We start from the raw sequence: 24,654 nt of genomic DNA on the forward strand, positions 1-24,654 counted from the left end.
GGTTACACAATGCGCACGGCATCGACTCAGTAGGATGTAGGACCACCGCGAGCGGCGATGCACGCAGAAACACGTCGAGGTACACAGTCAATAAGAGTGCGGATGGTGTCCTGAGGGATGGTTCTCCATTCTCTGTCAACCATTTGCCACAGTTGGTCGTCCGTACGAGGCTGGGGCAGAGTTTGCAAACGGCGTACAATGAGATCCCACACGTGTTCGATTGGTGAGAGATCCGGAGAGTACGCTGGCCACGGAAGCATCTGTACACCTCGTAGAGCCTGTTGGGAGATGCGAGCAGTGTGTGGGCGGGCATTATCCTGCTGAAACAGAGCATTGGGCAGCCCCTGAAGGTACGGGAGTGCCACCGGCCGTAGCACATGCTGCACGTAGCGGTGGGCATTTAACGTGCCTTGAATACGCACTAGAGGTGACGTGGAATCATACGCAATAGCGTCCCAAACCATGATGCCGCGTTGTCTAGCGGTAGGGCGCTCCACAGTTACTGCCGGATTTGACCTTTCTCCACGCCGACGCCACACTCGTCTGCGGTGACTATCACTGACAGAACAGAAGCGTGACTCATCGGAGAACACGACGTTCCGCCATTCCCTCATCCAAGTCGCTCTAGCCCGGCACCATGCCAGGCGTGCACGTCTATGCTGTGGAGTCATTGGTAGTCTTCTGAGCGGACGCCGGGAGTGCAGGCCTCCTTCAACCAATCGACGGGAAATTATTCTGGTCGATATTGGAACAGCCAGGGTGTCTTGCACATGCTGAAGAATGGCGGTTGACGTGGCGTGCGGGGCTGCCACCGCTTGGCGGCGGATGCGCCGATCCTCGCGTGCTGACGTCACTCGGGCTGCGCCTGGAACCCTCGCACGTGCCACATGTCCCTGCGCCAACCATCTTCGCCACAGGCGCTGCACCGTGGACACATCCCTATGGGTATCGGCTGCGATTTGACGAAGCGACCAACCTGCCCTTCTCAGCCCGATCACCATACCCCTCGTAAAGTCGTCTGTCTGCTGGAAATGCCTCCGTTGACGGCGGCCTGGCATTCTTAGCTATACACGTGTCCTGTGGCACACGACAACACGTTCTACAATGACTGTCGGCTGAGAAATCACGGTACGAAGTGGGCCATTCGCCAACGCCGTGTCCCATTTATCGTTCGCTACGTGCGCAGCACAGCGGCGCATTTCACATCATGAGCATACCTCAGTGACGTCAGTCTACCCTGCAATTGGCATAAAGTTCTGACCACTCCTTCTTGGTGTTGCATTTGCTCTGTCAGTCAGTGTAATTTTCCAATAAATATACGTATTTTGATCACCGTATATATATATATATAAGACATTATTTACAGTACCTATTATATATATACACTGACTGACAGAGCAAATGCAACACCAAGAAGGAGTGGTCAGAACTTTATGCCAATTGCAGGGTAGACTGACGTCACTGAGGTATGCTCATGATGTGAAATGCGCCGCTGTGCTGCGCACGTAGCTAACGATAAATGGGACACGGCGTTGGCGAATGGCCCACTTCGTACCGTGATTTCTCAGCCGACAGTCATTGTAGAACGTGTTGTCGTGTGCCACAGGACACGTGTATAGCTAAGAATGCCAGGCCGCCGTCAACGGAGGCATTTCCAGCAGACAGACGACTTTACGAGGGGTATGGTGATCGGGCTGAGAAGGGCAGGTTGGTCGCTTCGTCAAATCGCAGCCGATACCCATAGGGATGTGTCCACGGTGCAGCGCCTGTGGCGAAGATGGTTGGCGCAGGGACATGTGGCACGTGCGAGGGTTCCAGGCGCAGCCCGAGTGACGTCAGCACGCGAGGATCGGCGCATCCGCCGCCAAGCGGTGGCAGCCCCGCACGCCACGTCAACCGCCATTCTTCAGCATGTGCAAGACACCCTGGCTGTTCCAATATCGACCAGAATAATTTCCCGTCGATTGGTTGAAGGAGGCCTGCACTCCCGGCGTCCGCTCAGAAGACTACCAATGACTCCACAGCATAGACGTGCACGCCTGGCATGGTGCCGGGCTAGAGCGACTTGGATGAGGGAATGGCGGAACGTCGTGTTCTCCGATGAGTCACGCTTCTGTTCTGTCAGTGATAGTCACCGCAGACGAGTGTGGCGTCGGCGTGGAGAAAGGTCAAATCCGGCAGTAACTGTGGAGCGCCCTACCGCTAGACAACGCGGCATCATGGTTTGGGACGCTATTGCGTATGATTCCACGTCACCTCTAGTGCGTATTCAAGGCACGTTAAATGCCCACCGCTACGTGCAGCATGTGCTACGGCCGGTGGCACTCCCGTACCTTCAGGGGCTGCCCAATGCTCTGTTTCAGCAGGATAATGCCCGCCCACACACTGCTCGCATCTCCCAACAGGCTCTACGAGGTGTACAGATGCTTCCGTGGCCAGCGTACTCTCCGGATCTCTCACCAATCGAACACGTGTGGGATCTCATTGGACGCCGTTTGCAAACTCTGCCCCAGCCTCGTACGGACGACCAACTGTGGCAAATGGTTGACAGAGAATGGAGAACCATCCCTCAGGACACCATCCGCACTCTTATTGACTCTGTACCTCGACGTGTTTCTGCGTGCATCGCCGCTCGCGGTGGTCCTACATCCTACTGAGTCGATGCCGTGCGCATTGTGTAACCTGCATATCGGTTTGAAATAAACATCAATTATTCGTCCGTGCCGTCTCTGTTTTTTCCCCAACTATCATCCCTTTCGAACCACTCCTTCTTGGTGTTGCATTTGCTCTGTCAGTCAGTGTATATTGAAAACCGACGGTTGTTCAGAGTTCTTCAGTTTACTGGTGTGATCATTTGCTGTGGGTTTCTCTGAAGACTCACTGATCTGTATATCCCTTTGTGTGGAACGGAATGAAGCAACTTATGCAGAGCCCAACGTTACACTTTACACACGCTGTACGGACTATGCTAGAGCATTTCTCATATGCACATCGTCTTCTTTTATTGTATGGGATATACATCACAAGGTGGTCTCGCCCGTCGTACCGTACAACTTCATGTACGCGACCTTCCCCCGCGCGCGAGAGCGATGGACGTCCCGCTCCCCTTGGCACCGCGCCGTAGGATTTGACGTAGTATTGCGTGACTTCCCGCTTGAACTGGAGCTGCGTCATTTTAGGCCGTGACATGTTGCTGAGGTTCCAAATACAGTAGAGACAATACGCGAAACTCAGCGAGATATCGAGGGACAGCTATTAGAGCTCTCTCTAGCGAGTAGACCTGAGAACTACTGATTCTGTCATAAGAGCACGTGTATTTGTGTGCGATGTTTTTTGTTATTTATGCGTTTTCAATGAGTTGAAATAATTAAATAGTAGCGTGTGTCATTCCTTGATATCTCCGCTCCACATGAGGGGAAAGGTATGTGCTGTGTCTGTCTGCAGTAACTGTGAAGTAGAGACGAATGCGCGGTCTTTCTTCCGTTTGCCGCGTGACAAGAAAATGTAAGTAATATTGTGTTTGCATATATATTCTTCCAGTGACAAAGAGATTTTTATAGTACTTCATAATCTTCTGACCTGCTCCACCCATATTTTAACTGGCTTAAAATATAATACGCATATTTTATTGTATAGTGCAGCAGTTAATCTTCAATACCGATGTGTTGTAGGTGTGATCTGTGGGTTTTAAAATGTCACAGAAGTGATTTGGATAAGGTGTACAAGAAAAAAGGGACGTTACGCTTATATCAGAATTATAAGATTTGTTCAGATCATTTCCAGACCAGCGACTTTAAAAATCCTCGACTATACAGCCAAGGGTGTGTTACATTTTTACTCTAATTGTACGTAAATATTTCTCAAAGCATCACTATCGACAACATTTTCATACTTTTGTTTCTTTTATCCCTCTTCTCAGATTAAAGCCGGGATTTTGTAGATTTTCTTTCTGTTAGTAGGCTTCATGTTAAGAGGAAAATTGTCCAGCTTTTAAATGTTAATTCACTGCATCATGTGTGTAAGACATGTGCCGATATTTTTATTGACAAGTGTCTTAATGTGATGATACAATGTTTTTTAAATGAGAAAAAAGACATCTAACCGTAAAAGTTCAGGCAGGAATGCTAAAGCATAAAAAGTAATGCATAAATGAAAGATCAAGCCATTTCACAGCAGTCCATTTCCCATCTCGTTTATATGTCTAATTTCAGTCTTTAAATAATAACCTTTTAAATAATTCTTCATTCATTTATCCAGAATTGCTTTAGCAACTTCGAAGTTAATATCTCAATAATACTTTCTTTCTAGACGTAATTTATTGATCCATTTTCGTATATGCATTTCCATTGATATTTGAATTTAGCGCGACTTTTCAGGTCAAGTCACTAGGAGCGCCACCGTCGAATTGTCTCCCATTTTAACAAGGCTAAATCCGTAAGTGTCGCGCATTGTCTCTACTGTATTTGGAGGTACCAAGCATTTTGCAGGCTGACGGCTAAAATTCAGGAAAAAATTGCCCACCACCATATTTTGCTCCTAATCGCCACGCGGAATCTGTTGACATTCTCGTCCATGAGATCTGTTCCTCCCATAAATGTATTACCCGGTATAAATTCCAAATAGTGCAGGGCGTTCTACAATGACGACTTTCTTATCTGCCTTGGAAAATCTCTTGACCAGATCTAGTGGGAAGATAGGGTGAACTGTAGAAGCAACATTGGTACACAATGAAGTGATTTGACAACGAATCCGCCTAGCGTTGCGAATATGCAACGCCGGGAATGTGTGGATCTCACTCGCCCACGAGTTATTAATTGTAAAAGGAATCGTGCTACATTCAAACTCTGATGAATTTACTTCCTGGATTTCCTAAAAGAGATTAATTATTTATAAATCATAAAATTATATGGCGAATCTTACCTCTTACGGTATGCCATTGTGATAGCTGGAACACGCGGCGAACTTCAAACATACACCTTGTCAACAATCAAGCGGTGACTATTGATTAACCGACTCGTAACAAAGCACAACACTTCCCTTTACCGAATACGAGCGCAATTTTCATTCTTTTACTGGAGAACAACTTCATACATTGAAAGAAAAGAGCACCGGCACGCCGTTGCATGGGAAATAGAAGTACGGCGTGATTATGCAATTAAAAATCATTTATTATTTATTTGACTATATATGTAGCACCTCTCGAGATTTGCACATACACGAACTAATAATAATAATAATAATAATAAAACCAGTAATAAAGAAAATGAACTCGGAAAATAATAATATTTTCACTTAATAATATGAATAGGAAAAATAGGAAAATCCCAATGTTGCGGCGTCTACACAAATAATAATAAAATAAATAAGGAAAATGACACAGTAGCAGCGATTTCACACCTAAGGTTGAAAACGTGACAGTAAATTTCTCAATACGCAAAATCAAACCATATGCAAGGGAAACAACTTACAGGCCTAATAAACGACAACTAAGGAAGGATTTTGGAACGTGTTGGAGCCCTATTGAGGTCCATAGGAAGGTATGCTGTTATGGGGAAGAAAAGGTTCACAATCAACCAAATATAATTAAACTGAACAAATGAAAAATTACAAGAAACAAAATTAATAAATGCAGAGCAGCTGAAACTTAACTCACAAACCAAGGATGTTTAAATACACTGACTGACAGTGACAATGCAACACCAAGGAGGAGTGGTTCGAAAGGGATGAAAGTTGTGGAAAAAACAGAGACGGCACGGACGAATAATTGATGTTTATTTCAAACCGATATGCAGGTTACACAATGCGCACGGCATCGACTCAGTAGGATGTAGGACCACCGCGAGCGGTGATGCACGCAGAAACACGTCGAGGTACAGAGTCAATAAGAGTGCGGATGGTGTCCTGCGGGATGGTTCTCCATTCTCTGTCAACCATTTGCCACAGTTGGTCGTCCGTACGAGGCTGGGGCAGAGTTTGCAAACGGCGTCCAATGAGATCCCACACGTGTTCGATTGGTGAGAGATCCGGAGAGTACGCTGGCCACGGAAGCATCTGTACACCTCGTAGAGCCTGTTGGGAGATGCGAGCAGTGTGTGGGCGGGCATTATCCTGCTGAAACTGAGCATTGGGCAGCCTCTGAAGGTACGGGAGTGCCACCGGCCGCAGCACATGCTGCACGTAGCGGTAGGCATTTAACGTGCCTTGAATACGCACTAGAGGTGACGTGGAATCATACGCAATAGCGCCCCAAACCATGATGCCGCGTTGTCTAGCGGTAGGGCGCTCCACAGTTACGGCCGGATTTGACCTTTCTCCACGCCGACGCCACACTCGTCTGCGGTGACTATCACTGACAGAACAGAAGCGTGACTCATCGGAGAACACGACGTTCCGCCATTCCCTCATCCAAGTCGCTCTAGCCCGGCACCATGCCAGGCGTGCACGTCTATGCTGTGGAGTCATTGGTAGTCTTCTGAGCGGAGCCGGGAGTGCAGGCCTCCTTCAACCAATCGACGGGAAATTGTTCTGGTCGATATTGGAACAGCCAGGGTGTCTTGCACATGCTGAAGAATGGCGGTTGACGTGGCGTGCGGGGCTGCCACCGCTTGGCGGCGGATGCGCCGATCCTCGCGTGCTGACGTCACTCGGGCTGCGCCTGGACCCCTCGCACGTGCCACATGTCCCTGCGCCAACCATCTTCGCCACAGGCGCTGCACCGTGGACACATCCCTATGGGTATCGGCTGCGATTTGACGAAGCGACCAACCTGCCCTTCTCAGCCCGATCACCATACCCCTCGTAAAGTCGTCTGTCTGCTGGAAATGCCTCCGTTGATGGCGGCCTGGCATTCTTAGCTATACACGTGTCCTGTGGCACACGACAACACGTTCTACAATGACTGTCGGCTGAGAAATCACGGTACGAAGTGGGCCATTCGCCAACGCCGTGTCCCATTTATCGTTCGCTACGTGCGCAGCACAGCGGCGCATTTCACATCATGAGCATACCTCAGTGACGTCAGTCTACCCTGCAATTGGCATAAAGTTCTGACCACTCCTTCTTGGTGTTGCATTTGCTCTGTCAGTCAGTGTTGACTTTAACAAAAGATACAGATCCACTAAACCAAAACGAAGACATAATCGGAATACTTAAGTAAATTTGTAAAATACAAGGTTTAATATCGAATTGAAATTAGTGACGACGGGAATCTAGGGCAAACTCTGACACGTTGAATTTAAAACATTGAAAATTACATTAAACGAGAAAATACTGAAACACTAGAAGGAATTAAATAAAATCAAAATACTAGAAAAACATGGAAATAGCACTTACCAAGAAGGGGAAGGGTTCCCCGAGGGGAGCCCTCGAGCGCGAAGCGCTCACAGAGCGGTCGGATGGAAATGACGCGGCAGAATCCCATCACACACGCGAAGCCGGGAAAGGGCCGGAAATGGACCGACCACAAACAACCAATAGGACACCGAATTCCTCTAGATTCCCAATTGGAAAGGTCGTTATTCCGACCAACCCAATTACATGACCATATATGGTCATTTCCTAACTTGCTGAAGCAAGAGGAATTGCATCATCTAAACTCTCCAGTACCTACAGTTCCAAAAGTTATGTACCGCACGCGTTTAAAGCACAATATTACAGTTCTTGAAGTACAGAATATAAAATGATAATACCTTCTTTGCACAATAATTAAAAGAATTACTTCCAATAAATTCTTCAAGTTACATTAAAACATTCATAATGTCTTTCCTTCACGCTTCTTGAAATTAATTTAAATGATACATGAGCTTTTCAAAATTCAATAAAACACTGCATAAAATTTAAATACAAAAATCACTTCAAAAATAATTCTCGCATCTTGCAATTTTCATTTACAGTTCTAAATAATATCTTGATCTGTCCAAAAAATGGTAAAACAACATATTAAGAAATACCCACTATAATCAATGATTTTCAAAAATTCGTGAGTCCAAATTCTATTCTTGAGCTTTCTTAAAATAAAAGGTAAATAGTTTACATTTCCGAACTCAATAATATAATTTCACGAAACACAATGCTTTTTTCCCGTTCTCATACCACCACAGGCGACAATTATAATTGAATAGAAGTACGGCGTGATTATGCAATTAAAAATCATTTAGTATTTATTTGACTATACACGAACAAAGTAACATACACTAGTTAGAACTGGACAAACACATTGAATGAGTGAGACTGCCATACTGAAAAATGTGTGCTACAACCGGGTGAATCATACCTCAGTGTTAAAGACCTTGCCAAAAATATGCCCCTGCTATCCTTCTTCACTGAACGTGCTACACATTGCTATGCGAGTCTCCACTACTCGCTGTGGCGGTGAAAGAATCAGGACGAATGACATTTTGTACCTATTTACATTAAGTATTTTTCTTCAAATTTAAGGATTTGAAGGACATAATTAGCTGATGAGACAGCAGGGTTTGTACACGTTGTTTTTTTAAATAATTCTTAATTTCAGGCAGCTAAAATGGAATAAAAATGTATTTTTTCTCCACAAATGAGGGGCGAGCCGCGACCGCCCCCCTCCCACTCCTCCAATCACCACCACTGGGAAGATGGAAAACACCACTGTGTTAACCAGTCTCATTTCAGGGATCATAGTAATATTATGGCTCTTCCATATTCTTGTAAGCTACACCATACCAGTTTTGGCAATAGCTACTCTTCTTTTTAATTCAGCAGTGCAGCTGCCTGTACTTGTAATAAGTGATCCTTGATAAACAAATTGGTCCAACACTTGCAAGTTGTTTCATATTTTAGAACTGTCTTGATCTGTTGATGATCTTTTCTCTGTTAATATTTAAGTTCATTTCATTGTCTAACTTATCAACTCTGCAAAGGAGACTAAGCATTTCAACTTAATGTGGTGTCAGCAGCATACCTCAGGTTGTTCATAATTTTTCCACTTATTCTGATACCACCCTACCAGTTTTCCATTGCTTTCATCATTATTCATTCACCATATATATTGAATAAAATAGGGCTCAGTACACAGCCCTGACAGATGCCAATTTCCTGTCATGAAAGGAGCAATAATATGGTAAAAATATTTTTAAGTTTGCTGTTCAGATATGCAAGAGCCTCCCTGAAGAGATTAAAACAGCACCAACTGTGGCCATATTCAAAAGAGGAGATGAGTACTATATTGCTACAAATAAAGCCTTGGCTGTTTTAGTAAATTGCGAGTAATGACCCATTACACTCACATGCGCAATTACACTTGACAATGAAGGACAACACTTCACTAATTAGTGGTTATTTACAAAAGTCATTTGTTCCCACCTCAGGGCTTCAGCTGGCAGTCCTCAACTTGAATGGGTGATCCTGCCATTATCTTGATTGACAGGTCTCACCTTTCAGTTTGCTTTGCACGTATCACCGTCACTGCACACAGCACCCCCATGCAGACCAGTTTGAACATACACCTGTTGACTATCACACTTGGCTCGATTCCAGACAAGATCAAAAACATGCCCGCAGACTGGCCAGGAGTTCCCAGCTTGACTCACCTATCACTTCCAGGAAACGTCAGAGAGGTGCTTCCAGAGGCCTGGCAGTTGCATGGCACATAACATTATTATAGGAGCGAACATTGTACAAGTCAAAATCATTTGCATGTATAGTTATGTATGAATGGCTGCCAGGATCATGTAGTATTATGTTGAATTGAATTAAGTTTTAATTATGTATTCATGCTGAGGAGTTGTATCTTAGATTTGGATGCAGACATTAGAATGGAGTGGAGCAACAGTTCTATGTATTCTGTACTTCCATTACCTCTTCAACCCAGACTTTTTACAATGGCTCCAGATAACATTTAAGTATTGTATGTGGTAGCAGCAATTGGGAATTAGAAATGGGAAGGGGGGCGGGAGAGGGGGGGGGGGGGGCGCAACAACTTACAGACAGCAAAAAGTGCCCAGGTTTGAGATATATAGCAGGGAGAGGGAGATAATACATCTAAACTGAAAAAATAGCTACAAAATTATAAGTCTTTTGATACTCTCTGAGCAAATTTTGACAGAGAGGTACAGATTGAGAGTCTACTAACTTAAGTGCAGTAATAATAGTTTTTTGAGATTTTGATTCAATAATAAACAATAAAACATTCACCAAAGGAACAATGATTACGCATGTATTACAGTTAAATAGAAGCACGGTGTGATTATACAATTAAAAATCATTTAGGATTTGACTACACATTACCAAACTAACAGACACTAAAGAGACTGCCAGAGTGACGAATGCACGTGGCAAGCGGGTGAATCATACATCAGTGTCCATGACCTTGGAAAAAATGTACCCCTGCTACCCTGCCCCACAGCATATGTTACACACTGCTGGCGAGTCTCCACTGCTTGCTGTGGTGTTGTACAAATCAGTTAATTGCGATGAACACCATTTTGTGCATATTTCCAAAAATAATTTTGTGAATTAAAAAAATTACAGGAAAGAATTTGCTGAAAAGACAACAGAGCATATACAAATTGTTTTTTAAACAATTTCAAATTTCAGGTGGCTAAAATGGAAATAAAATGTATTGTTCTTCCACAAAGCACCCTACCCCGCCACCACTGTGTGGCTATGAACTAATGAGTAGTAAGTGTTAGAAGATCTTGGGGGATAAGATAACAATGTTTATTTAAAATACCTTCATGTAATATTTTTAATCATATATTAAACATGGTCTGTCCAGTTTACCTTTCTATCGATTATAATCAACCCAAGGTATTTGACAGTACTGACTAGTTTAACTTCATTATTTTATTTCACTGCCAATGGAAATTTACTAATTGTTTTTAACTTGCTTTTCTCTTTGGCAGGGGATGCTGGCTGGTGGGATCGCTGGAATTATCGTTGTTGCTTGGGCCAGCCTTGGCGCATACATTGCCATCGTAGCTGGCAGAGTCAATTTTCCCACTAAACCATTCACTGTTGAGGGATGTGCTTACAATGTCACAAGCCAAAACATGACCATCGCAAGTCCTCCTCCCGATGGCAGGTAAATGTTGTTATTTCTTTATTCGAAGGGGAAGGGCGTGGGTTTGAATCCCTGTCAGGAAGTCGTAAAATTTAAGAAATGAGATTTCCACTTCTGGAGGTGCACATGGCCCTGAGATACACTCAGCCTACATCAAAAATGAGTACCAAGTTAATTCCTGGGGGCAAAGGCGGCCAGGCATAGAGCTAACCATTCTACCCCACCAAGTGCCGAGGTTACGGATAGTGGAAGCCCTTACCTTCTACTTCTCCAAGGGCCTTCATGACCTGTACGGAGATGACTGCTTTGCTTTGCATTCTTTGTATTCGAAGACTTCATTGTACCTGCGTAGAACTATAATTTGTTAATAGTCAGTTACTTAGATAGCCTCTAGTTTGTAGATCAGATAACAGTTTGCTTTATCTATATCTAATCTATATAAATATAACTACAATTTTGTCTGTTTTTGTTATGAGACAATGAGCAGTTAGTAGACCTCGTCATCCATTTTATGAGGGTTAGTGGCCTGCTTTATCATGCTTAAAATTGAATTGTCTATTTGTTTTTATCATTTTTATTTTATTGTAAACAACATTTTTATTCTATTGACACTGATTTAGCTTGTCTTTGCGTACTTTAATTTTCTTTTTATTTACTTTTAATTTGAATGATATAGGCCTACAAGACTTCACTTCAACAGCAATGCCTTATTTCACGTTAATTTATATTCATATCATTTTATAAGAAATAAGGCATTGCAAATTAGATCCACTGATTATTTTAAATTCATAGTCATGGTTTCATCATCATTTGTTTTAAAATCTAGGCAGTGGATAATTTTAATTATTATTACATTTTGTTTTACCTCGCACCCTTAAAGACGATGACCCAGATGTTAGGGCCTTTTAAACAACAAGCATTATCATTATCATCATCTGTTTTTGTTAGTACACTTCAAAGTTTGGCCTCATATTTCGTAAGTGTATAAGAGTCGAAAAACCGGGCGAGTTGGGCGTGCGGTTAGGGACACCCAGCTGTGAGCTTGCATCTGAGAAGTAGTGGATTTGAGCCTGTCTATTGGCTGCCCTGAAGATGGTTTTCCGTGGTTTCCCATTTTCACACCAGGCAAATGCTGGGGTGTACCTTAATTAAGGTCACAGCTGATTCCTTCCCACTCCTAGGCTTGTCCGTGTCAGTGCAACGTAAAGCAAGTTGTAAAAAAAACAATTTTAAAATAGCTTCCCTTCAAATTTTGTTTGTTTGATTGTTTGTTTGTTTGCGGTGACATCACATGGAAAAGACTGAAGAGAACTTCTCGAAACTTGATATTTAAGTTTAGGGATAGCCATATTGTGCACGAGGCTGTGTGTAATTTAGTTAGTATTCAGTGGCATAGTGATATTAAGGGATAAAAGCATGAAATGTGAATTTTTTCAACTAATACCGGTATTAGGTGCATCGAAAAATATCACATAGATCAATCAATCAATCAATACTGATCTGCATTTAGGGCAGTCGCCCAGGTGGCAGATTCCCTATCTGTTGCTTTCCTAGCCTTTTCCGAAATGATTTCAAAGAAATTGGAAATTTATTGAACATCTCCCTTGGTAAGTTATTCCAATCCCTAACTCCCCTTCCTATAAATGAATATTTGCCCCAGTTTGTCCTCTTGAATTCCAACTTTATCTTCATATTGTGATCTTTCCTACTTTTATAGACGCCATTCAAACTTATTCGTCTACTAATGTCATTCCACGCCATCTCTCCGCTGACAGCTCGGAACATACCACTTAGTCGAGCAGCTCTTCTTCTTTCTCTCAATTCTTCCCAACCCAAACATTGCAACATTTTTGTAACGCTACTCTTTTGTCGGAAATCACCCAGAACAAATCGAGCTGCTTTTCTTTGGATTTTTTCCAGTTCTTGAATCAGGTAATCCTGGTGAGGGTCCCATACACTGGAACCATACTCTAGTTGGGGTCTTACCAGAGACTTAATGCACTCTCCTTTACATCCTTACTACAACCCCTAAACACCCTCATAACCATGTGCAGAGATCGGTACCCTTTATTTACAATCCCATTTATGTGATTACCCCAGTGAAGATCTTTCCTTATATTAACACCTAGATACTTACAATGATCCCCAAAAGGAACTTTCACCCCATCAACGCAGTAATTAAAACTGAGAGGACTTTTCCTATTTGTGAAACTCACAACCTGACTTTTAGCCCCGTTTATCAACATACCATTGCCTGCTGTCCATCTCACAATATTTTCAAGGTCACGTTGCAGTTGCTCACAATCTTGTAACTTATTTATCACTCTATAGAGAATAACATCAACCGCAAAAAGCCTTACCTCCGATTCCACTCCTTTACTCATATCATTTATATATATAAGAAAACATAAAGGTCCGATAACACTGCCCTGAGGAACTCCCCTCTCAACTATTACAGGGTCAGACAAAGCTTCACCTACTCTAACTCTCTGAGATCTATTTTCTAGAAATATAGCAACCCATTCAGTCACTCTTTTGTCTAGTCCAATTGCACTCATTTTTGCCAGTAGTCTCCCATGATCCACCCTATCAAATGCTTTAGACATGTCAATCGCGATACAGTCCATTTGACCTCCAGAATCCAAGATATCTGCTATATCTTGCTGGAATCCTACAAGTTGAGCTTCAGTGGAATAACCTTTCCTAAAACCGAATTGCCTTCTATCGAACCAGTTATTAATTTCACAAACATGTCTAATATAATCAGAAAGAATGCCTTCCCAAAGCTTACATACAATGCATGTCAAACTTACTGCCCTGTAATTTTCAGCTTTATGTCTATCACCCTTTCCTTTATACACAGGGGCTACTATAGCAACTCTCCATTCATCTGGTATAGCTCCTTCGGCCAAACAATAATCAAATAAGTACTTCAGATATGGTACTATATCCCAACCCATTGTCTTTAGTATATCCCCAGAAATCTGATCAATTCCAGCTGCTTTTCTAGTTTTCAACTTTTGTATCTTATTGTAAATGTCATTGTTATCATACGTAAATTTTCTTACTTCTTTAGCCTTAGTCTCTTCCTCTATCTTGACATTATCCTTGTAACCAACAATCTTTACATACTGCTGACTGAATACTTCTGCCTTTTGAAGATCCTCACATACACACTCCCCTTGTTCATTAATTATTCCTGGAATGTCCTTCTTGGAACCTGTTTCTGCCTTAAAATACCTATACATACCCTTCCATTTTTCACTAAAATTTGTATGACTGCCAATTATGCTTGCCATCATGTTATCCTTAGCTGCCTTCTTTGCTAGATTCAATTTTCTAGTAAGTTCCTTCAATTTCTCCTTACTTCCACAGCCATTTCTAACTCTATTTCTTTCCAGTCTGCACCTCCTTCTTAGTCTCTTTATTTCTCTATTATAATAAGGTGGGTCTTTACCATTCCTTACCACCCTTAAAGGTACAAACCTGTTTTCGCATTCCTCAACAATTTCTTTAAACCCATCCCAGAGTCTGTTTACATTTTTATTTACCGTTTTCCACCGATCATAGTTACTTTTTAGAAACTGCCTCATACCTGCTTTATCAGCCATATGGTACTGTCTAACAGTCCTACTTTTAAGACCTTCCTTTCTATCACATTTATTTTTAACTACCACAAAAACAGCTTCATGGTCACTAATACCATCTATTACTTCAGTTTCCCTATAGAGCTCATCTGGTTTTATCAGCACCACATCCAAAATATTTTTCCCTCTGGTTGGTTCCATCACTTTCTGAATCAGCTGTCCTTCCCATATTAACTTATTTGCCATTTGTTGGTCATGCTTCCTGTCGTTCGCATTTCCTTCCCAATTGACATCTGGCAAATTCAGATCTCCCGCTACAATCACATTTCTTTCCATGTCGTTTCCCACATAGCTGACTATCCTATCAAATAATTCCGAATCCGCATCAGTGCTACCCTTTCCCGATCTGTACACTCCAAATATATCAAGTTGCCTTACACCTAGAATTTCATGTGTCTCATCTTTAACTTTTTCGTAGCTTACAAATTCTTCTTTCACCAGAATGAAAACTCCCCCTCCCACCTTTCCTATCCTATCTCTACGATACACACTCCAGTGCCGTGAGAAAATTTCTGCATCCATTATATCATTTCTCAGCCGTGATTCAACTCCTATTACAATATCTGGTAAATATATATCTATTAAATTACTTAATTCTATTCCTTTCTTTACAATACTTCTACAGTTCAACACTAACAATTTTATGTCATCCCTACTTGATTTCCAGTTCCCTGTTCCCTTATCACCGCTCCCTAGGCCATCCCGTTTCCCTGAATGTACCTCCCTATTACCCTTCCAAACAAATTTCCTAACTTATACGTACCACTGCGGTTTAAATGAAGGCCATCCAAGCGCAGATCCCTTTCTCCTACCCACCCATTAGGATCTAGAAATTTCACTCCCAGTTTCCCACATACCCACTCCATAGTCTCATTTAAATCCCCAATCACCCTCCAGTCAGTATCCCTCCTACACAGTATTCCACTAATAACAATCTCCGCTTTCTTAAACTTCACCCGTGCTGCATTTACCAGATCCCACACATCTCCAACTATGTTGGTACTTATATCAGCTTGCCTTACGTTGTTGGTACCAACGTGAAACACTACCACCTTCTCCTTCCCCTCCTCCCTCTCTTCTACATTCCTCAACATCTGCCTCAACCTAATTCCTGGATAACATTCTACCCTGGTTCCCTTTCCTCCACACACTTTCCCCACGTGTCTAACGATGGAATCCCCCATGACCAGAGCCTCAACCCTACCCACCTCATTTGATCCCCTCCCCTCCTGGTCAGCCCTATCTTTCCTGATAGCTGCAGAAGCTACTTCCTCCTCCCTTTTCTCCTTCCCATGACCCTGTTCCACCTGTCTTTTCCTATCCTCTACTCTACATTTCCCTTTTCTACCTTTTCCCTTCCTCCTACTTCCACGCATCTCAGCAACAGTTCCCTGTCCCTCATCTTCCCTCTGTTGTTCTACCTGGAGTGACTCGTACCGATTTCGCACAGACACCTGTCCTGAATTCTGATCCTGAATAGAGCCCTTGGCCTGCAATCTCCTTCCCCTTAGAACATTAGACCACCTGTCTTCTACAACTCCTCCCTTTCCTTCCCCTCCCTCTTGTACACCTACTGTAACCTGTACATTGTTTGAGGGAGTCCTATCTTAGGAAAAATAGGAAAAATATAAATCTGATCTTATTTGTTTTGCATGATTTTTTCATATGAGGAAAAATAACAGAACTATACATGATTATTAAAATCTTCACAAACTTCCAAATACCTCCGGAAATACAAGTTTCATTTCAATCTGAAAAGTGCACATGACAAAAATGCTAGAAAATCTCATTTTCAATATTATACATGATACAATGTTACCTTCAGAATGATAATAATAGTGATAATCATGAATTTAGATTTCTATTACCAAGTCCATCAATGCTGACATGGAAATATTGTTCAACCATCCTGGTAATGATCCAAATGTCTGGCGGTGGTTGTTGTGATTGTGTTTATAAATTGCAACATCCTGTGGTTTTTGAAGGAATGAACACTTGAAGAAAGAGGGAAAAAGTAAAAGAGGAGGCTGAAAGTCTAGGTCTCGAAAGTCCTAATATTGCATAGTCGGTGGGAAAGAGAATCTGATGATCCAAGCTCCTTATCAACAAACATTACACTGAGAGATAGAGAGAGAGAGAGAGAGAGAGAGAGAGATATTTATTAAAGAAATAATATATCTTCCATCCCCCAATGAGGCTGACCATTCAGATCTGGAATACAATCAGGTTACAATTTCAATAAAATTTACAAACACTGGACATTAGAAATGTATAACTGTTAATGCTGTTATTGTCTTATTTTTTCTTTCAGAAGAGGTGGGGAAGTTCTCAGGTACACAGTAGATTGAAACAATGTTGAGAGAGTCCCTCAGAATCTCTATTACCATTTTTTCTATTTTACAGAATAGAACTTTCAAATTTTGAAGTATGGTTGATGCCTGACTAGGGAGGTGGTGGTGGTGATTATTGTTTTAAGAGGAAGTACAACTAGGCAACCATGCTCTGACTAGGGAGGTGCCTCTTGCTCCGTATAGCAGGACTCTGATAATCCACTGATCGACGGGTATCTTGTACATTGCTGACAGGTAAGGCGAGCATGGTACAAAATAGATTGTTTTCTAGGCCCACGTCCTGAGTTTGATTAGAGTCTCTTTCAAAGCAAATGGTAGGGTCTAAAACCATTGCTTTACTGTCCTTTTGGTTGATGGCTATGATGTCAGCTCTCTGATTTGAGTCATTGGTAGAGATGCTTTGAACCTCCTCATGCACCTCCCATCCACGTTGTCTCAAGACTTAAGGAATCGATGTTCTTACACTGAGATGGCAGTAGTTGCACATTAAATCAGTGCTCCAACAGAATCCGAGCACATGTCCAAGGGTTTCTGTCTCATTGCAGCCATTTTGGTGGCAATGTGTTGTGTTAAACGAGCTACCGGGAACCAATCTGACTGCAGTGAGGTTGCATGAGATCCTCACTGCGTATATGTACTCAGAAGAGGACAGAGGTGATTTATGAGTCATCCAAGAGTTTGTTTTCAGGCAATCTCAATATAACACTTATTCCTCTCCTTTATGTGATCGCGCAGCCGTGAGCTTGCATTCGGGAGATAGTGGGTTTGACCTCTCCCCTCCTCTCGACAGCCTTGAATGTGGTTTTCCATGGTTTCCCATTTTCACACCAGGCAAATGCTGGGGCTGTACCTTCCACTGCCTTCCCACCGGCCACTTCCTTCCCACTTGTCACCCTTTCCTATCCCGTTGCAGCCATAAGAACTATCTGTGTCGATGCAACGTAAAACAAATTGCAAAATCTTTATGTGGTAACTACAGTAGCACCACGACTGAAAGGATCGATATGTCATAACGCATAATTTCACGTGGTTTTCTTCCGTCGAGCTTTTGGTCAAGTATGTATGTCAAGTCTGTGAGGTGTCATATCTTGTTCTTCGGGTAACTTTCTGGCACTATACTGCAAGGAATTCAGAGTATCATACAGTATTAGCCGCTCTTGAAAAGTATAACATTAAATACGATGTGCTAAAAAAAACATCTTGTAGGTATCACAACAGACGGTGCATCAATAATGCTTGCATCTTACATGCAGGAGTAGCCACTCTGCTGCATAAACTATTACGTAAGGACTTAATTGTTGTGCATTGTATGGACCACAAACTGGAACTAGCTGTGCATAATGCTATGCATGGTGTGTCATATATGTACCGTATAAGCTACAGTAATTTTTTATTCCTTATATTCTGTGTTTATTCAACATCCCAAAAATTAGAGACTGCTACATGATATTTTGCAATAATTCAACTCCCATCATTAAAGTTAGGTCGTATTTCTTAAGTATGTTGTGTTGCTTCATCATTCAATGCTGTTTGAGCTCTTTTTGAAAGCCACAGTTCTCTTGTCTATCATTTTGGAAAGCTGAGTCATGATGGTTTCTGATCAACTCATGAGAAGTCTAAATTTGAAGGATTGGTTCTTTGTAATGGAATTAATTGTACAATACAAATATAAGTATTATTTCTTTAGATCCAGAAAAGAAATGTTTTAATGACTGGAATTTATAGCTTAGAACTGATGAAGAAGAACCACACCTTGCGTCATTACGTATGACTACTTAAAAATCACCAACAATAATTGGCCTACATTATGTTACTTTTCCCTTTGCTTAGTCAACTTGTTCACATGAAAAGAGTTCTCATACAGTTGGTAAAATATTAATATTGATGTTTTCATGCACAGACAGTATCCACGCATATTAAGGACATTCTCTCTCATCTTAAAAGCTCCCCATTTCCACTGTTATATTACACTGATGAGCTGTTGAATTAGGGATAGCTGACGTTTGGTGAATTCATCACTAACAGTGAGGAAACAAGGCAAACGACATAGATTCACGGAATTATTAAGGTGGAATTAATGGAATCATGATCCCAACAAGTAAATGCCTGGTGTCGAACTAATGGAGACCACTTCTATGATTTGTTTAGAGGTACAAGATTTGAGAAATTTATTTTATTACAAATTAAGATGAAAATTAAGAGACTGTTTCTTTTTTTGACTCAGAATATAAGCCTATTTAAGAAATGAAGAAAGTTTGCAACTTTTAATATTTTTTTATCTGATGTTTTTAAATGAAGTTTTGTTATGAGGTCGTGATGATAGAGTGAGGTAACAGGCTGTACACCAATATAGCCGTATGGGTGGATTACTCTTAAATTGTAGGTCCTGTTATGATTATGATGGTCACATAAGACCACACACTTCTTTCGAAGTTTGTAATCTACGTACTATAATAATGGCGTATGGCTTTTAGTGCCGGGAGTATCCGAGGACATGTTCGGCTTCCCAGATGCAGGTCTTTTGATCAGATGCCCGTGGCAACCTGTGCGTCGTGATGAGGATGAAATGATGATGAAGACTACACATTAGCCCGGCCCCCATGCCAGCGAAAATAACCAATGATGGTTAAAATTCCCGACCCTGCTGGGAATCAAACCCAGGACCCCTGTGACCAAAGGCCAGTACGCTAATGATTTAGCCATGGAGTCAGATATCTAGTTACTATCAATCACATGTAGAATTGATTTTTTGCTTTGTTTATCGGATGTAGTTAAAATTATTTGATCCATTACACAAAACAAAATGCATTAAAATAAATTATTAATGTATAATGTAGATTATTACATTTTATTTCAAAAGTAACATTACCTAGTGTCTTTAGCATACTTCTGTATCTTTTTAAAATCTGGAGAACTCCATAAGCCCAGCTTAGTAGTTGTTTTCATAATAGAATATTTAATATCATTATTTCTCTGTTTCAGCGATGTCTTCATCCTGTACCGTATATCCTACATGTGGTACGTTCCTCTGGGATGCTTTGTATCAGTGGTCGTAGGTCTGATCGTAAGCTTCTTGACTGGGGCTACTAAGCTAGACACAGTGAATCATGCACTAATCAGTCCTCTCATTCGGAGGTTCCTGCCCAAACAGAAGATAGAAATATCCAAACATGAAACAGTTCCACTGACTGACTACAAGGTGAGACTATATCATATATCTCAATTAGATGAAGCTCCCAGTTTTCCCAGGGATCGCAACCTGAGGAGCGTGGAGTGGCGGCCATGGGGCCTTAGCTGAGTTTGGCATTGGCCCTACTTCCTTGTGCCAGCCTCTTCACTTTCATCTTACCTATCCATTTCCTTTTGTCAACTCTCATTAATTAATTACAGTATTTAATTATTTATTTACATGGTGCTACTCAGGCTATGAAGCCTGCTGTTTATTTATTTTACTTACAATAATTATTCAAATATTTACCATTAAAGCATTAGGTACTTACAACACTTACAGTGATCTCCAGGTGCAACTTGCAGAGACAACAAATTACGTATTTTAGTCACCTGATCCATGAATGGGTAGGTCGATACTAAGCACAGAGCCGGATGAAGAGGATCTCGTTTGTCAGCTGCTTGAAGATGAGGTACCGGTATTTAGGATTAGTATGTGAAGTAACATTGTGACGGAGTGAAGATTTCACCGCTGTAAACTTAACCATGCAACTTTGGAAAACGCTGCAGCGATATTGTTAAGAATAAAACACTGTTTTTATTGATCTAACTTAATGTGGATGACCCAATTAGGTTTTTTTTAATTTTACAATTTGCTTTACGTTACACTGATATAGGGAGGTCATATGGTGACGATAGGATAGGAAAGGCCTAGGAGTGGGGAGGAAACAGTCATGGCCTTAATTAAGGTACAGCCCCAGCATTTGTCTGGTGTGAAAGTGGGAAACCATGGACCCAATTAGTACACACATACACACACAATTATTTTTCAGAATGGATGATTACAGATTCCTAATTAGTGCTCAGTCACTCCACTCTGAAGCTTCACTCACACAAAGTCTATTATCAATCACGACGCACAACAACTGTTCCTTGGCTCGCCTTGAGAGAAGTCTGTCACTTACACAGTCATTTCACATGGTCGCTCCACACAGTGAACTACTCAGCACATATTACTCAGCAAGACAATAACATAGTAGCCCTAAACAACAGCAACCACACTTAAACATTACTCTCTTTCATACTCCTCCAATACTCTCAGCGATGATGATGATGATGATGATGATGATGATGTGCACTGCTATTGCTTACTCACTCCAAAAATAACCACTGTTGTCAAGCTCCACAATGTAATGACAACAACAACAACTCTACTAACACTGACTCAGATGAAACACTCACCACTCATAACAACTCTGGTGACAGCCAATACTGTTGCTGTCCAACTTCCCACTTGTTCACGGCTAATCGCCTTTTCATATCCTGGTGATGGAGTACTGGAATCTTTGGAATGCAGCTAGAGAAGGAACATTTTTGTTTTCCCTTCTGAGAATTCTTTGATATAACTCACAAAATGAAATTAAAATGAAAATTTACAGCCTATTTCCAGTCATTTGACCAGATCAGGAATGGAATGAATAAAGCCCCCATCTAGCAGTGAGGATAGGAATTGAGCTGGCTGCTGAAGCCTGTCTCACTCCTCTGGGGCAATGATTAATGACTGACAGATGAAATGAAATTGCACTGGAGAGTGTTGCTGGAATGAAAGATGACAGGGAAAACCATAGTACCTGCCCGCACATTTGCCCAGTACAAAACTCACATGGAGTGACTGCGATTTGAACCACAGAACCCAGTGATGAGAGGCCGGTGCACTGCCATCTGAGCCATGGAGGCTTTCAACCTGCACAATATTGAACCTTAAATGACACAACCTTACTAACCAAAGTTCTACGTTGAAATATTTCACACAGCAGTTTTTATAGTCGCAGTGACATAATGCTGTTAAGGTCTACAGTAGACTGAACGATGTGGCAAGCATTTCTCTAACACCTTCCCTGTTCCCCTGTTCAGGGAAATGTTCCTGCTTTTTCAAAAGTCCTAAACGAAGAACATCAAAGCTCAAGTCCTTCAGACTGGGATGTTGAATGTTTCAGGAGGAGCAGTAGGAATATTTGTAAAACCTGCCTCCACTTCCCCTCCATGAACAGATTAGGGGCCTTTGAAATGTGGTTACATAGGAGAATGCTCATAATACCCTGGATCAATTTTGTAACAAATAATGAAGTGTTAAGGAGAGCTAGAGCTGAGTATGAGCAGGTAAACATCATCAAAGCCAGAAAAACAGCTTGTTTCAGTCATGTTCTACAAGGTAGAAAGTACAGGCTTCTACAGCTGATATTTCAAGGCAAGCCAGAAGGCAAGCAAGCAATGGTAGATCATCAAAGTCATGGCTCCAAAACATCATAGAGTGGACTTGCATCAACAACACAGAACAGCTCTTCAAATTAGCTAAAGAAAGCAGTGCTTTCTACAGAGTGATAGCCAATGTCTGGTGGAGGAGATATACTACTTGAAGAAGACTCTTCCTCTCTCATGCACCATGTGGCACATTTATTTGGAGCAAGGTCTATCATACTTTCATGTGATCTTTCCATAAAATGATATTGTCCATTAAAATTAATTATAGTTTTACACACATACCATATTATATCCCATTATATTATTTGCTGTGATAAATTGAAGCTAACTGTAGATCAGAAATAACCAACAAAATAAAATGAGAGATACTATTAAGATAAATATGATAGAGATTTGTTGGTTTAACACTGGGAGCAGAGGAGAACAAGAACTCTGCCACGAATTAGTGGAAGCAATGCGAGTTTCAACCGTGACACCTTAAGATGAAAATAGGCAGTCAGAAGTAATAGAATTAAGAGCCTCCTCACAAATCCTTATATATAAAAGGCTATGTAGGGTCCAAACTCACTTTTTGTTACCCTTATCACTCATTCTGACACTTCCCATGAAGCTCATCATCATCATCATCATCTGTTTACCCTCAAGGTTCGGCTTTTCCCTCGGACTCAGCGAGGGATCCCACCTCTACCGCCTCAAGGGCAGTGTCCTGGAGCTTCAGACTCTTGGTCGGGGATACAACTGGGGAGTATGACCAGTACCTCGCCCAGGCGGCCTCACCTGCTATGGTGAACAGGGGCCTTGTAGGGGGATGGGAAGATTGGAAGGGATAGGCAGGGATGAGGGAAGGAAGCGGCCGTGGCCTTAAGTTAGGTACCATCCCGGCATTCGCCTGGAGGTGAAGTGGGAAACCACGGAAAACCACTTCGAGGATGGCTGAGGTGGGAATCGAACCCACCTCTACTCAATTGACCTCCCAAGGCTGAGTGGACCCCGTTCCAGCCCTCGTACCACTTTTCAAAATTCGTGGCAGAGCCGGGAATCGAACCCGGACCTCCGGGGGTGGCAGCTAATCACGCTAACCACTACACCACAGAGGCGGCTCCCATGAAGCTACCAGACTAAAATTTGGTACAGGTGTTCTTTATAAGCTAAATAGGAAAAGTAATGGTGTTTTATCCCAATGTTTTGTGATTAAGGCAGTAAAATTGACCGTTTGGCACTCGGGCACAGGCTGATATAAGCAAAATCTTGAATCTGCTGTAGTAAGACCATGTTTTAAGGCTCTAGAATCAACCCTTTCCAAAATATATAAAGGAAATTATCCTCACTCTGATAAACTGATCAGTTTATTGCTAAACATAAGCTCCAATGACTCACACTTTATTTGGTGTCTCTCTCTTATTGCATCATTGCACACAGCCTACTTGATCATTAGGGTCATGCTTTTTATATGACATCATTGATTGGCACATGTTTATCCAGTGTTCTTTATGTTCTTTAAGAAATCTGAATACTGAAAGAGGGTTGTGTAATGGAATAAGGCTTATAATAAAAGACCTCAAAACAATGCCATTACTGCAGATGTACTGACCTTGCTCCTACTTGTACTGACCAACCATTTACTTTAAAAAGATGACAATTTGCAATTAAACTTGCATTTGTCATAAGTCCTGACTATTAATAAGTCAGTGGTCAGACATTAGAGAAAGTGGGTATTTTTCTAAAAGAACCTATGTTCAGTCACGGTCAGTTGTATGTGGCGTTGTCCAGGGTGCGCTGCTTTCACAATGTCAAAAATTATACAAGGGCCTGACCTGGGAAAACTAATTAAGAATTGTGACAAAATGTTTACTAAAAAAGTGGTTTACAAGGAGGTACTTTGACATAAATGGCATTTGCAATTTGTGTTCAGCCTCAGACAGTTGTATGTAAAAAAGAAAAAAACACAGAAACAACATTTTAAACATACAAAACATTAAAAAATACAAGCAAAATTTAAAAAAATAAAGATTGTAGGTCAACACTTGGAGGGGTTCCTGTCCCTTGCCCTGAGAGGAAAGTTCAAATTCCTGTAGATGCTTTCGTATTCAGTAACTAATTTCAGGCTTCAACACAATTAGTGGAACCATACATTTCAAGAGCCTGTTGTATTAAGTTAGTATTGTATTGTATTGTATTGTATTGTATTTTA

The 24,654-nt window shown here is 41.7% G+C and overlaps 1 protein-coding gene across 2 annotated transcripts in view; it reads left to right on the plus strand.

Annotated features, from left to right (window-relative positions):
* The window catches only part of LOC136876357 (sodium-coupled monocarboxylate transporter 1), a 176,744-nt gene that overhangs the window by 148,742 nt on the left and 3,348 nt on the right, over nt 1-24,654 (plus strand). Inside the window, exons 12-13 of one of the 2 annotated variants that reach the window (XM_067150234.2) lie at nt 10,878-11,056; nt 20,016-20,232. In XM_067150234.2, the coding sequence (XP_067006335.2) occupies nt 10,878-11,056; nt 20,016-20,232 (396 nt within the window). The remainder of the gene's footprint in view (nt 1-10,877; nt 11,057-20,015; nt 20,233-24,654) is intronic. The other variant, XR_010860577.2, reaches the window with a different exon arrangement.

This window comes from Anabrus simplex, chromosome 6 (assembly GCF_040414725.1).
Source record: "Anabrus simplex isolate iqAnaSimp1 chromosome 6, ASM4041472v1, whole genome shotgun sequence".
In the NCBI taxonomy this organism is placed as follows: Eukaryota; Metazoa; Arthropoda; class Insecta; order Orthoptera; family Tettigoniidae; genus Anabrus; species Anabrus simplex.